The sequence below is a fragment of the Coffea arabica genome, chromosome 8e (genome assembly GCF_036785885.1).
Source record: "Coffea arabica cultivar ET-39 chromosome 8e, Coffea Arabica ET-39 HiFi, whole genome shotgun sequence".
NCBI classification, from domain to species: Eukaryota; Viridiplantae; Streptophyta; class Magnoliopsida; order Gentianales; family Rubiaceae; genus Coffea; species Coffea arabica.
Window position 1 is genome coordinate 49,799,806 of NC_092324.1, and position 14,210 is coordinate 49,814,015.

Genomic DNA, 14,210 nt, shown 5'->3' on the forward strand with positions numbered 1-14,210 from the left:
AACAGGCTCTTGATTAGATAATGGGATTTGGAGCCTGTACAGGTTAAATTTCTGTCATACGATACGATAGAAAGCAGTTGTGGTAGAATCATTAGGCATAAAGAATTGATGAACTAAGTGAAACTCGTGCTCATTTTACCACGCTTAGTTCTCTTTATGGATAACCATTATGCCATGTTGAACACCCATTAATTATGGCTTATCCAGTTATACTTATCAATTCTAATTCATGCTTGCAATTAAGAAAAGTCACATAAGTAAAGTTCAAAACCTAAACTGAAATTTCCATATGGGTTTAAACTTTCGGATACAAGAAGAACCATCATAATTCTATCAAACCCTCATATATCGTTTGGCCAGGCTCCTCAAAGGCCTGAAAGAAAAATTGTAAAAAGTGAACAAAAGATGTGTCACTACTACTAATTACCAAAGCAGCTTTTATTGACTCTACTGCGAAGAATGATCAATAATCAGCTTTTAAACGGAAATATGTGCAAGAGGAGTCCCACACATCGACTTCTGATCATTGCTAATGCCTGCTGCCATGGATACAAAATGTGATCATATATGGCAATTCACAAGTCATTTGTGGTTATCCACATTCCACAAAGTTGGTTTTGTTTTTCTATCAATTATACAGCTTATAGATCCTCCCCAAAAGTAAGATGCACCATTTGATTTTTAGTTCGAAGTGCTCTCTTTCAAGTGAACAACCAATCTTGTTTTGCTTAACAACCTACAAGAAGTACTTTAAATAAATGATTTTTCTTCAGGTTTAATTAAGAAGATAACAAATTCTTCATTTATAATACTTTGTTTGAATTTCCAAATGGTTTGACAAAACTAAAGAATTTCTAATGGAATTACCGTACATTCAAGCTATCAATCCAAGTGTTTCTTAACTAGTAGAGGATTTTTTTGAAAAGGGTGCACGTCAAAATTATGCTACGTAATTACAATTATGGCGTCCCAGCATTTAGACATTTTTTCAAAAGAAAGAAAAAAAAAGACACATGAAACCCTTTTAAACAATACCCGTTGGACCCCTCTTAGTCAAACAAACCAATTAATGAAAAAAAAAAAGAGAAAAGAGTGAAGCTTCAAATGTTAAAAATCAATTAGCTTACTTAAATTTTCTCGAATTGCTCTGCCTAGTTGAGATTTTCTTCATTGATTGCCTTTCACGATGTTGTTTTGGTTTCCATATTTAGAGGTACCACCAATTTATTAAAAAAAAGGTGCATTATGTTCGATATTGCTTGACATAATGCCAGACCCTCATGCTTGTTCATCTGGTGACGGTGTAACAAAATACTTTCTCCTGAGTTGTCTGGATGGCATTTTGTGATGGAGACATGACGAAAGAAGGGCACCTTGCAGGGGAGACCTTTTGGCACGGCAAAGTGAACTGCGATCCAATGATATAAAGTAGCAGTGGAAAAGCCTCTTTAGGCTAAGAAGAAAGACTTTGATCAGGAAAACATTTCTGCAGTTTGCACTATGGAGTACACATTGCACAGAGAGATTGCGCAGAACCCAATTGGGTGGCGATGACGACCAAAAGGAGAATGTGCAGATACGATCAAAGATCTGTAAAATCATGGTTGTGGACCAAAATCCTAGTAATCTATGAAGAAGTCGAGGGTCCCGTCACATGATCGAGTTTTTGTTTGTGGGCAATGGTGATGTGATTCTTGCTGAAGTCTAATCATGTAGAATGTTGACCCCTTGATGAGATGAGCTGAGATGAGAGAACCTTTTGCCCTTTATATTTTTTGTCCTCTCTCCTTCCTGCTCTGGCTCCTCGAAATTTTCTAGTATTTCTTTTAACCTTTTCTCTTTCCAGTTTCCCCTCCTTGTAGTCTACTTCTCCTGTTCCTGATTCCGAGAGCTAGGATTGAGGGCAACTTCGCAGCTGCAGGTGCAAGTGCAACCAACCGTGCAGCTAAAAGAACCCGACTCAAACTTGACTGATAATCTCATATCTTGATTGTTCGAAAATGAACTAGAGCAGCTCGGCATAATTTGGGTCGCTGATATCAAATTTGAGATCAACATCCAAATTCAATTGGACTACTATATATATATATCTGATTCATGGCAGTCTACTGACTGTATGGTGCGGTTGTAGTTGCTATTTGCATGCAATTGCACCTAAATCTTTCCTTCCCCAAAAGTTTGAATAATCACACTCGCTCATGTTGCAGTTCTCCTTTTACTCTATGCAACTTACAGAGGACTTGATCTCATCAAATCAATGAAGCAATCAACTCAAATAATTGATTCTTTACAAATGTTGCTATCTTATCAGGTTTAATTCAATCTGGTATGCTGATCTGTTATTTCATCATAACTGGGTTAATAACATCAGAAAGGTATGCAAATATTTGATGAGCCAGAAAGAAAGGAAGACAGAAATATAGTGGGATCTCTGAAACTAAAGGCAAAGAGAACCAAGCTTGGATTGGAAGGATTGGGCTTCTATAGGGGGCATTCACCCTACCCAGTGATTTCCAAACAATTGGCTACGAGGTTAAGACTTAAGACAACACAATCGGTTTTTTTCTTTTTGCGGCGTTAGGCCATGAAAACGGTTGGAATTGACGAAGAGGGATCCATGCGGTAATTGACAAAGGTATCACTTTGCGTTTCACGGAGGGACTTGGATTCCATAGGATAGGAGAGTCTATTCATGAGAGAGGTCTATTCATGAGAGAGGTCAATCATCAACTTTCGACACTTTATCTATTTAAAGTTTTAATTTGGCCTCTCAATTAAAAAAAAAAAAATCAGATTTTTGATCAATTGATCCATCTTTACTATTAGATTCGCTAGCTTTAATAGAAATAGACGGAAGGATCAAATTTTGATTTTTTTTTCTGGTTGAGGTACCAATATGAGATTTGAAATAGATATCGAGTCCTAAATTGATAATTAAAATAGTTTAAAATTTTCGAAATAGTTTACCTTTATTAGATTTTTAGATACATTACTCATCCCACTCCAGTCTAAAACAAGAACCAAAAAAATTATTTAATATATAGGTAAAAACTCGAGACATACTAATTTAAAGTTTTAGGTCAAGATTAATTTTCTACACACATATTATTAGATCTCTTTGGGCGGCCATTATAGGTTTCCTCCCTAATACTTTTTGAAGAGGCTTGTTTCCTGATTAGAGCTTTGGGGAGTACTTTTAACATAATTGAAGAAATGGCTGATCGTGCCTGCCATGCGAGAAACTTGAGTTTTAGATGATGTAATTAATGGTCTTGTTGATTTAATTGCTTCACTCACTCCCGAATATAGCTACTCCTGTCCTGTTGCCAATTATCCCTGGCACCATTTCCGTAGGAAACAGTAGTAGGCTGCTTCCTCGGTTGGGAAAAGAAAGCAAAAAAAGAGGTCCAGCTACGTGCTATGATCAAATATCTCCACGCAAAATCTTGGAAATGTCCTCATCACATTGGTGAAGATGAGAAATTTGTTTTTGCTACGTAAACCCTCTCTGCTAAGGCCGTAGAATTTTCAACACTGTGGGGGCTGGACCAGGACCTCCACAATTTGAATTTATAAGCACGCGTACATTTATATCTGCCTCATCCTCATCCTTCTAAATTTCAGCTTTTTCATCACATAAAATTCTCTGGAAAAAGGAAAAAAAAGAAGTAAAAGAAGAAGATGGGCTCCATTTCAAAAACACTAGTTTTCTTCTGCTTGTCCTTGGCTGCAATTATAATGGTCACCCGAGGTGCGGCTGCTGTAGAAGAAGAAGCCAAGAACCTTGAAGCTGAAGGTGGATACGCAGTGGTGTACCCTGATGGAGGAGGCCATGGTGGAACCAGCGGTGGCCGTGGTGGCGGTGGCGTTGGATATTATTTCCAAGGTTGCAAGTGTTGCGGCCGATTGCGTTTCAGCATTTGATTTACGAGCCTCTGAAATTTAACCAAAAAAAACAATGTACTAAGTGGATTGCTTCAACAGGCTCACCAATTGTGGTGTGGTACTGGAACTTTTACTTTTCAGCGTGGAATACAAATAAGAGCTTCATTTTCATTGATGTAATCCGCTGCAGGAACTTTAATAATTTGAATATTTTCGATTACACGAGTGCGTAATTACAAGCCTCTTTCAAGCTGTTTGTTTCGGCAGAAGTTTTTTCTTCTTTGCCGCTGTAAGGCCCTTACTTTCCCCCGCTCTTGATTCCCGGCCCAAAGGCTTATTACGGTCAAATTATCTCATTGCAATCAAGTCCATTATTGACACCTAATGCTAACTTGTAGGTCTTCCGTCTCATTGAAAGTGTCATACTTTCTTTTTTTGACTGTCTCAAAATATTTATCATATTTGACATTTCTAACTACGTTATACTCTGAAAATTTTCCTTATACCCTTCATTAACGATGCAGAAAGACAAATGTGATGGAATTGTTTTTTACTTTTTACATTGATCAGCACATGATTAAGGGCAAAAGTGGAACAAAAGAATTTTTTTTTTTATGGAGTGTACTATACATAAAAAAAGCACGTATCCCCAAACATGACTAAATCTATGGACAGAGGGAGTAGTATTTAATTTTTTATGGGCTTAGGGACTGGATCAAATTATAATGCTGAGATCTTGGACTTGACTGGAACCGATTGTTTTGGGGAACATCGATTAGGCCTTACCTATTTGGTCTAGCTCAATAATCAAATGATTTTAGATTCCAAGGTATACCTCGGGCGCAAAATCACAGTAGTTTTAATTATGGGTATGATCCGAAATGTAAAGTACATCTGATGATTTTTTAAAAGTAAAAAAAAAAAAATTATAATCTATAATCTATCAAAATTAATTTTAATTATCTTTTTATAATCAGATTGTGTATAATATAAAACAAATGAGAACGAGGCCTATGCTTAAAACAGAAGAGACCAAGGCCTATCCTTTTTAATTTTTAATTGGTGTTTCGTGAACCCTCCTTTTCTTCATGGGCCAGATTATATCCACCGTATCAACTGCAGTGCTGTACCTATTCACTATTCTTATGGACCCCGAACGAGCGGAGTTTTGCTAGGCCCAAATATGAAGGGCCTTATAATTCGGTTACCAAATCAGAAACACACAGTTGTACGACATATCCAAAAACTTTAACCCGAGTTTCATGATGTGGCCCAAGTTTCATCAACCCAACTTTAACCAAGGCCTATCCTCTTATAGTTATAGTGTGCAGCTATAATTTTGAAACTACATAGAAAATGAAAAAACATATTGCAAAAAAATCAAGATGGTGAAAAGGTGCATCTTATTTAGGGCAATGTAGCTTTTAAAGAGCTGCATGATATCTTCCTAAACTTGACAAAGAATACGAGTTATTTTTACCCGAGTATACTTATAATACATTTTGTTCGTATTTACTTTCCAAAATATTATTGGAGTAGTTTTTGACTGTTTTTTATAGAGTGTCAAATATGGGGCTTATTTGAAACCTAAATTTTTTGAGAGTTTGTCTAAAATTTTACTGTAGTGCACTGTAGAAGTTTTTTGTAAGGTGAAAAACTTTTTTTTCCTTTTTTTTTCTTTCTTTTTCTCTTTCTCTTTTTTTTTCTTTCTTTCCTTTTCTCTCTTCTTCTTCTTCTTCGTCTTCCTTCTCCCTCCCCTTCCCTCCCCCATTACCTCTGCCTTCCCAATTCCCAGCAGCCATGGCCCTACCATGTTTTTTCTTTTTCTTTTTCTCTTTCTTTTTCTTTCTTTCTTTCCTTTTTATTTTCTTTCCTCTCTTCTTCTTCTTCTTCTTCTTCCTTCCTTTCCCCTCCCTCTTCCCTCGCGGTACCAGATGAACCAGCAGCCCCTCTCCCCAAATTTTTTTTCCTTTTTCTCTTCCCCTCTTCTCCCTCTCTGCTCCCCTCTCCCCCTCTACTCCCTTTCACCATCCCCCTTTCCCTCCCAAAGCAGAGAACCAGTAGCCATGGCACCTACAATTTTTTTTTTTTTTTGCTTTTTCTCTCCCCTCTTCTCCATCTCCCTCTCCCTCTCCCATTCTCCTCCCCTTTCCTACTCCCCTCCCCTTCGATCTGGTACCGTGCGACCAGGTCGCAGCTAAGGAAGCGGGAGGGTGGCCAGGGAGGGGAGGGAAGGAGAGGGGGAGAGGGAGGGGGAGGGGGAGAGGGAGAAGGGAAAAAAAAAAGGGGTAGGCCGGCGCCGGAAACAGCGGCGGAGGTGGTGGTGGTCGGCGGTGGAGGGGTGGTTGGCGATGAAGGTGTGGTGGATAGGGGTGGGGGAGAAAGAAGAAGAAAAGATGAAGTTTTTTGTGTATTAGATATTTTGAACTGTGTAGGTTATAAAATTTAATAAGTTTTTTTGGATTCCTGTAGTTAAAGTTGTTAAAAAACTAATAGCTAAAAAACTTGGCCAAAAAATTCGGTTCCAAACAGGCCCATGATACAAGAGTGTTTGGATAACAAATTTTTTTAAATAATATTTCGCTTGTATCATAAATATATGTTTTAATTCATATTTTTATTTATTTTTTTATCTCATATACATCAAATCACAAAAAATATTATATTAATTATTCTAAATAATATTTCAAATAATATTCTATCCAATTGTTTTCTCAAAAAATTACTCCTATCAATCAAATATCAAATGTGAATGTCGGCATGACGTTATGTCACTTGAAAGAACTACCAAAGTCAATTCATTGTACTGGCCGCTCGCTGACGAATATACTGTCCAGACCCCAAAGTACTCTGACGCCAGATGAACCGACCACCGACAAACACAAACCCCCCAACTCTCATTCAACACGTTGGAAGCTCACGCACCAACTTCTGACAACGCGCATAAACAAAAGAATAATCCAACAATTCACACACACATACCCCCAAAAAAAAAGGACACTCTACTTTTCATTTTCCTTTTCTGTCAAACTAGTTATACATACAGTAGTATATCATCCGCTTTAAATTCCGAAACAAATGTTCTTCTTCTTCTCTCTCTCTTTTTTTTTTTTTTACTTTTTTCTCAAAATAGGATTACACACAATATATCATCATATTTGAAATTTGCAAATAAATTTTACATGGATTAATTTTTCTAGCATCGTAAATTTAAACTTTTCTTTATATCAACAAGTTTAAGCATATGAAACGTAATTTTTATTTTAATTGAATCTCTTTTTTTCACACATGTGACATGCATTTAGGTTGCCAATGAAAAATATTTTGCATTGATAGTATAAGAAACATTTATCCTATCAATGAAAATTCTCCAAAATGATCAATGTTATGTAAGTTGGATTAGGCAGGACATAAAATTACAATTAAAGTAAACTTAAAGGTAGCATATCAATTATAATCGTGCCTCACAATTATAAAAGAAAGAGTATATTTTTAGTGACTAGATTTTGTCAAACTTTTTAGAAAGGGCATTTTATAGAAAAGAGAATACGAAGAATGAAAATTCATAAGTAATAAATAAGTTTTAAGAAATCTGTAGATGCGCATGTGTCTATTTCAAAATGTAATTCAGATATATATTTTGTATTCATTAAAATGCATATTTATATTCAATACGGTACACATTGTTATGAAGATAATATAATCATTTAGTAATAAATTTGTAAGTTAAATTTTATGAGCAGTACACATATACTCCACTTACAAATTTGTAAAGGCTTACATCTTGCTTATAAATTTTCAATCTTCCTATACCTTTTTTTCCCAAAAAAATGGAAGGTTGTTTTTGCAAGAATATATATATATATATATATATATATATATATATATATATATATACGGCCAAGGCAGGATAGGAAATGAGAACATATTACCATTAATGCATGCATGAATCTTGTGCTTTGTTGGCCGGCCGGAAGACATAAATACTCCCGCGTATCTTGAAGTAACAAGAAAGCGAGTGTAACCGGCTCACACAACCAACCACTAACCAACTTTCAACTTTCCTTCTTCTCCATTCTTCGCATCCTTTCCCTTGCTTGCTTTGTCCTTGCTCTTCTACACGGCACTTAGATTTCACCTACCAACACACACTTGCGGTGAATCCGATTTATGTCAGAGAGAGATTTCAGGAGAGGAGTTCCGGTGAACCGGAGAGTTAAAACCAGACCACCGCATCCCTCACTGTCACCTTCTCCGTCCCCATCCCCGGCACCGGCGACTCGCCGGAGGAGAAGTAGTCTTGAAGTTCACCGTCCTCGATCTTCCAAGCTTTCGAGGCGGCTTGAGAATTTTAAGAGATGCAATTCGGAGCCGGCTCTATTCAGAGCTGGAGGAGGAGGAGGAGAACATTTTGGTCAACGGAGTTTGGCTTCGCCGGAGGCTGAGGGAGTATTTTACCGACCTCAGACTTGTGCTGACATCTTCTCGGCATCTTCGGACAATATATTGTTGCCTCAGTCTCCGCGAATATCTTTGGAGGTATCAAGATCAATTTCACTGGATATAAGAAATAGTTTGCTAATTTGGTTTCCGTTGCTGTTTGTGTTTTATCATTATTTTATGCCGATAGTTCTGCTTATTGAATGAATATTTTTACTTCCTTTTTTCTTTTGAGATTTGGATGAAATATATGATACTCATTTAATGCGGTTGATATTTTAATTGCTTATGCGGATGTTAAATACATCTTGTACTGAAATAAGCACTATCATCACTTACATATCCAAAAATGACCAAAGAAAAAAAGGGATGAAGAAGAAGATCAAAAGGTGAGGTATGGCTCACCTCGATCAGAGTTGGGTTCTGATATTCGATTGGGACGAATTAGTGAAATGAAAATTATTTCTTAATTTCTGTCTATCGTTCGATAAATAGAATATGTTGAACAGTGAATCTATCATAAGCAGTGAACAAATTCTTGAAGATTAGGTGATATGTTTTGACTCTTGACGAATGCTCTGGCGGTTGAGCAGTTTTGAAATCCCAACGTGTAGCCCATATGACTTTAATTGATGATTGCAAGAATGAGATTTGTTTCAGATGCTTGAAATTTGTAGAATCATGTGAATTGGCTAGTGCTCACGTCAAATTTTTATGCAATTCTGTGAAAATATGCAGGACTGTGCCTTAACTGTTGCCAGGGTACCACCTTGATGTCTAAATTGAGTAAGAAATTTGGGTTTGCAGGGAATGGGATACAGCAAGGATGCCAAGGTGGTGGTTAATGTGACAGTTGAGGGAAGCCCTGGACCAATTCGAGCTATGGTCAAATTGGGTTCAAGCGTGGAGGAGACAATTAAGCTTGTTATCGACAAATATGGTGAAGAAGGTCGCACTCCTCGTCTTGATAAAGATGCGACTACAACCTTTGAGTTGCACCACTCCTACTTCAGCCTTCAGAGTAAGTTCAACATATTGACCCCATGCTTCTTTTCTCTACACTAATTTCTTGGTACTTGACTTGTTCCAAATAGGGTGACGTCACAGAAAGGGAAAAACAAACTAGGATACAAGCATGTTTGAAAGTTATTGAGAGATTAATTCAACCAAAGATGTTTTTGTATGTTGTATGCAATGACAAACAAGAGTATCTTCCACAATGCAAATTTTGATTGTCAGGGATTGGGATTTACATGGAAGTCATAAAATAAGTGATAGAATTTATTTCATCTTTATACAAGCGGGCAAAATTTTGAAATCTGTAGGCTAATTTGTCCCTTCAGGTGGCATTGTAAGCCTTTACTGTTGCGACAAGGGTCTGAATATAGTATATACCAAAGGCAACAGTTTCCTTTTGCAAGCTCGCATGTTTCTGAGTCTTAGAACCGATTGTTGTGTCTATTATAAAATCTTTAATTTCTTTCTCCAGCTATCTGATTCCGATACAATCGTTTTTATCTTGTATAGGCTTGAATAAACTTGATGCAATTGGGGATTCTGGTAGAAGAAGCTTCTACCTTAGAAAGAATAGCAGCGGTCGAAGTAGTAATGCCTCATTAACTCCATATGGTCTGTCCCGTAATGCGGGCTCTCACCTGCCCGGTTCTTCCTCAATCTGCCTTCAGAGTTTTATTTGTAGGAAGATTAACAAATTCATGAGAAGAATGAATAAGCTTTGGAAGCTCTTGGGCTGCATGAACGGTAACAGATAACTACATACAGTTCCCCTTGTCAGAGCAACGTTGTTTTAGATATGTTGCTCTCTGAACCGGGGAAGGCGTGCCTTTTCATTTTCTGTATTTTCTCATTTCTGCTTGGGGTGTGGCTTTATCTACAAGATAGAGCTGGAAGATCAAAGTTGCGTTGTGTTGAAGAATAGCTAATAATGGTTCACTCAAGTGGACTACAGGGGCTGATTTTTCAGAGCTGCTGTAACTTTTGCGGTGAGGTTGTTGGTAAACGAGCCGCCCAAAGATGTGAATAATAACATGGTGTGATATTAGTAACTGCAACCATAGCAATAGCTGCTGTACATAGTGTACAATGTCAAAGGATGAGATCCAAGGAACAGAGGAAGTGCTGCAAGTGGAAGTGAGCGTAAGCTTAGCACAATCGAGTTCATTTTTCTTGTTAAAATGTGAATTCAAAACAGTAACTCCGATCTGTTTATGTTTATTAAATTGCTTACTTCGATATCCGATGACAGTAATTGTTCATCAAGAAAAAAGTGTTTTGTCTCTATTGCAAGCATTAAGTATGACAACTTCGAATGAAAAAAAAAAAACCCCCTTTCACTTAGTTGATCATCCTGCATTAATTTTGTCATTGAACTTGTAAAATCTATTGCTTTGTTTTTCAGAAAAATAAGCAACACTTATTGGACTAAAAAAAAAAAAAAAGTCCTATTGGGAGTCACTACCTATTGGACTAATTTTGGAAGTCACGGCCTGACCTGCTGGACACTAATTTTGCACGTGAGGGTGAGGATTCTTAATTGCCACGAGTGCTTTATCAACCAAATAGAAGTGTTTGCATTTTTCCTGCACACGACCACGTCTCTTGGTAGCTCCCAGTGCCAACTCTGATTAATTGTACTGTATCACTAGCTGCCTTCGCTTCAATTAGGGTTTCTGTCCCAATTGGCAGACCATGAAAAAAATCAAAGCCACTCGTTAACTTAACCTCAAATGGTGTATCTGTTCCAATTGGCTAATATCTTCTAGTTCTGTGTTACCCAAATACTACAGGTACTTAGTAGGAAAGGATGCAACGATAGTTAATAACAAAACGGGAAAAAAACAAGAATACCACTTTCCAAGAAGCTTCTCAGCCAATCTCCCTTCATATACAAACACAGAAGTCATAAACATCAAGCCAAATGATTTCACTTTGCCGTATGCTCCATGGATCGCTATAACCTTCTTGAACCTCAACAGCCTAACACCTCCCATCCCATGTACTAAAGCACCATTTAGTTTTACACACCAAGACTTGTCACTCAAATAGAATCAATCTGTCTGCCTTGTGATACATGTATACATCCAGTCCATTCATCCAGCGCCTCACCAGCACGATGTTTTATTTCATAAATTTCTTCTTTTCAACCAAAATGGCTTTTCTATCTCCACCAAAACATCGGAATCCCAAGGTGGTGAATAGCAACTCTGCTGCGGAAGGCGGCAAGGGAAGAGCACTGCTGGAATTCCCGAACCCACGTGCAAAATCCAAAACCCCAGGTGGTATTCCGGATGCTACTGGAAAGCTGGCGTCAGCTGCATGGTTGAGTAATGGGAGGAAGCCGACCAAGTTGTTAATGAATGTGAACCTGCAGAGTAGTTTGGGGCCAGTGCAGGTGGTGATGTCGCAGGAAGACAGCGTTGGGGATTTGATAAAGGCGGTTGTGGATATATATACGAGAGAGAAGAGGCGGCCCTTGTTGACAAGTAGTGATCATCGGATTTATGAGCTTCATTACTCGCAGTTTTGTCTGGAAGGTGAGGTTTATAATTGGGCTAGCTTGAAATTATGTCACTGCCATGCATTATTTTTGTTTATTTGCATGAATGCCTTGTTTTTGCTGCATTATTTAGAGTATGGTTCAGATTATGGTGTGTGAATATTTTAAACATTAATTAGACGTCCTAAAAACCAAGAAATGTTGTGAGAAAAAAAAATAGAGAGAGAGAGACAGTGTGTGGTGCTCTCTGTAGGGGTTTGTTTGGAAGTGAAAAGTTAAAACAGGGGGGAAAAATGCTTATCCATTACCAAGTCGTCTCTGTTTGGATTGTGGGTATCAAAGAACATTTTGAACTATGCCAATTTTACGAAATTAATGCTTTTTGGCAGACAGAAGCATAGCTAGTATGTAGAAAGTCGACTTAAGCTCATGATCGATGTTGTTTTCGTTTTAGCCATCAACCAATTCAACCATATTAGATTCATTTCTGTTTCTTTAGCGTTTCTTTTCCCCTTTTCTTTCAAAAAGGATCACAATTAGTGAACGCAATTCCTGTGAATTGCAGGATTGAAACCAGAGGAGAAGCTGAAGAATTTGGGATCGCGAAATTTCTTTCTCTGTCAAAGACCTAGCCATGCTGTGATCAGCATCAGTTCCTCTTGTTCGAACCAGGCTAAGGGAGGGACTCCATTTCCATTGACAAAGCTCATGGATTTCTTACTATAGTTCTTAGTATTTCCCAGCGTTAAATTGTCTACAAAACAAGAACCAGGCTAAGGGAGGGACTCCATTTCCATTGACAAAGCTCATGGATTTCTTACTATAGTTCTTAGTATTTCCCAGCGTTAAATTGTCTACAAAACAAGAACGAAGAACTTGAAAATTTCAATCTCTATCAAGCGAATAAAATTTGCTAGATGTAAATAGTTGCTGTCTAGCTACATATCTTTTATTAACCTCATATGAAACATGAAGCATATACAACATAACCAAGCATTCCTATCCATTCTTCTATGCATATTCCGGAGAGTGTGATATAAACAATGTGGGGAAATCAATTAGTGACATAAAAAACACCCTTAACATCTACCATTTAATGGATTCAAGTACACAAATTTCAGTGCTTAATTCTATCTTCCACAAAGACTCAATCTTTGTAGCCACAAATTAAGTAATAAGATCGCTAAAAGATTGAAAATGCTAGACAGCCGGACCACCACCAGTTTGATCAGACCAGGCATCGATTGTGTCATTATCCTTGAGGCCAAGATCATCCGCTGTGGCGGAGCATTTTACCTTAATCCCATTGAAAGTGAACCTTATGGCATCGTAGTCCAGTTTCAGATAATTGCAATACTCAAGCATCACATCACGAAGTGGACGATCCCGCTTGATCCTGAAGTAAACTTCGTGCTCATCCACCCTCTTAATCCTAATGATAACAGAGTTTTTATACGTTTTAACCTCCATCACTTTTCACTTTCAATCAATTGCCAAGAAAAAGTAAAGAGACAGATGATATCAGTAGAGTGTCAGTCGGGATAATATAAGAGCTAGCATGGTCTGTTTAGATACCCCAAGCTTTTTGGGAATGACAAGAGGCACGCACTCGATAGTAATTGGTTCGAACTTCAATGCATTGGAAAACTGAAGAGCATTATCACTAATTACTCAGAAGAAGAGAAGTAAACCTAAAAGTTGAGTCTTGAATGATTTTAGACATATAACCCTCATGTGGTATGCGAAAATGTCTAGAATAGATTTCCATCGAGATTTGAGAATAGTATGGAAAAATTTTTATCACTCCAGAATCCAGTGCACAAGCCATAATGGAATGTCCATTCAGTTTTTAATATTCGTATAACCAATATTTTGATGTCCTTCTATGTCAAAATGAAATACAATAAATGCAAATTTGACTCATTTACCCTGAATTAGTTTATAGGACATAACATATTTTAATACTTTTTGTGTTATTTATTCTATAATGATATTCATTCTTCAATTGTAATCTTTGATTCATTCTAACGTTTAGATTTTTTATGTTAAAGTTTTGCATCTACTACCAAATATAACTAGCAATGTAAAATAACAATTATAATTTATTTTTAATAAAAAAATTCTTACACAATTGTTCAAAAATCCAAGGTTTACTAGACAAAGATATTTTAAATACAAGAAAAATTCTTTGTTATGAAAAATTACATTCAAACATTAATTAGCTTACAAATAGATTAAGATATGGCAATATAAAGATAAACTTGACATTTTACTATTTTGACATTCTAGAATGGAGGTCGAAAGAGTTTTCTCTATATATATTTTTTTAATTTTGAAGAATAGCCTAATAGGATTCCAAAAAATTTTT

General features: G+C 37.0%; 1 protein-coding gene and 1 long non-coding RNA gene across 2 annotated transcripts; both read left to right on the plus strand.

Moving 5' to 3' along the window:
* Nucleotides 1–7,824: 7,824 nt before the first annotated feature.
* On the plus strand, nt 7,825–10,580 carry LOC140013034 (uncharacterized protein At4g22758-like). The gene is made up of 3 exons (XM_072061987.1): nt 7,825–8,424; nt 9,133–9,346; nt 9,853–10,580. Exons 1-3 carry the CDS (start codon nt 8,056–8,058, stop codon nt 10,095–10,097), a joined length of 828 nt encoding a protein of 275 aa, XP_071918088.1. The 5' UTR covers nt 7,825–8,055; the 3' UTR covers nt 10,098–10,580.
* Nucleotides 10,581–10,732: 152 nt separating this feature from the next.
* Nucleotides 10,733–12,766, plus strand: LOC140013035 (uncharacterized). Its single transcript, XR_011820099.1, has 2 exons — nt 10,733–11,879; nt 12,408–12,766. It is a non-coding gene; the product is annotated as an uncharacterized lncRNA (long non-coding RNA).
* The last annotated feature ends 1,444 nt before the right edge of the window (nt 12,767–14,210 follow it).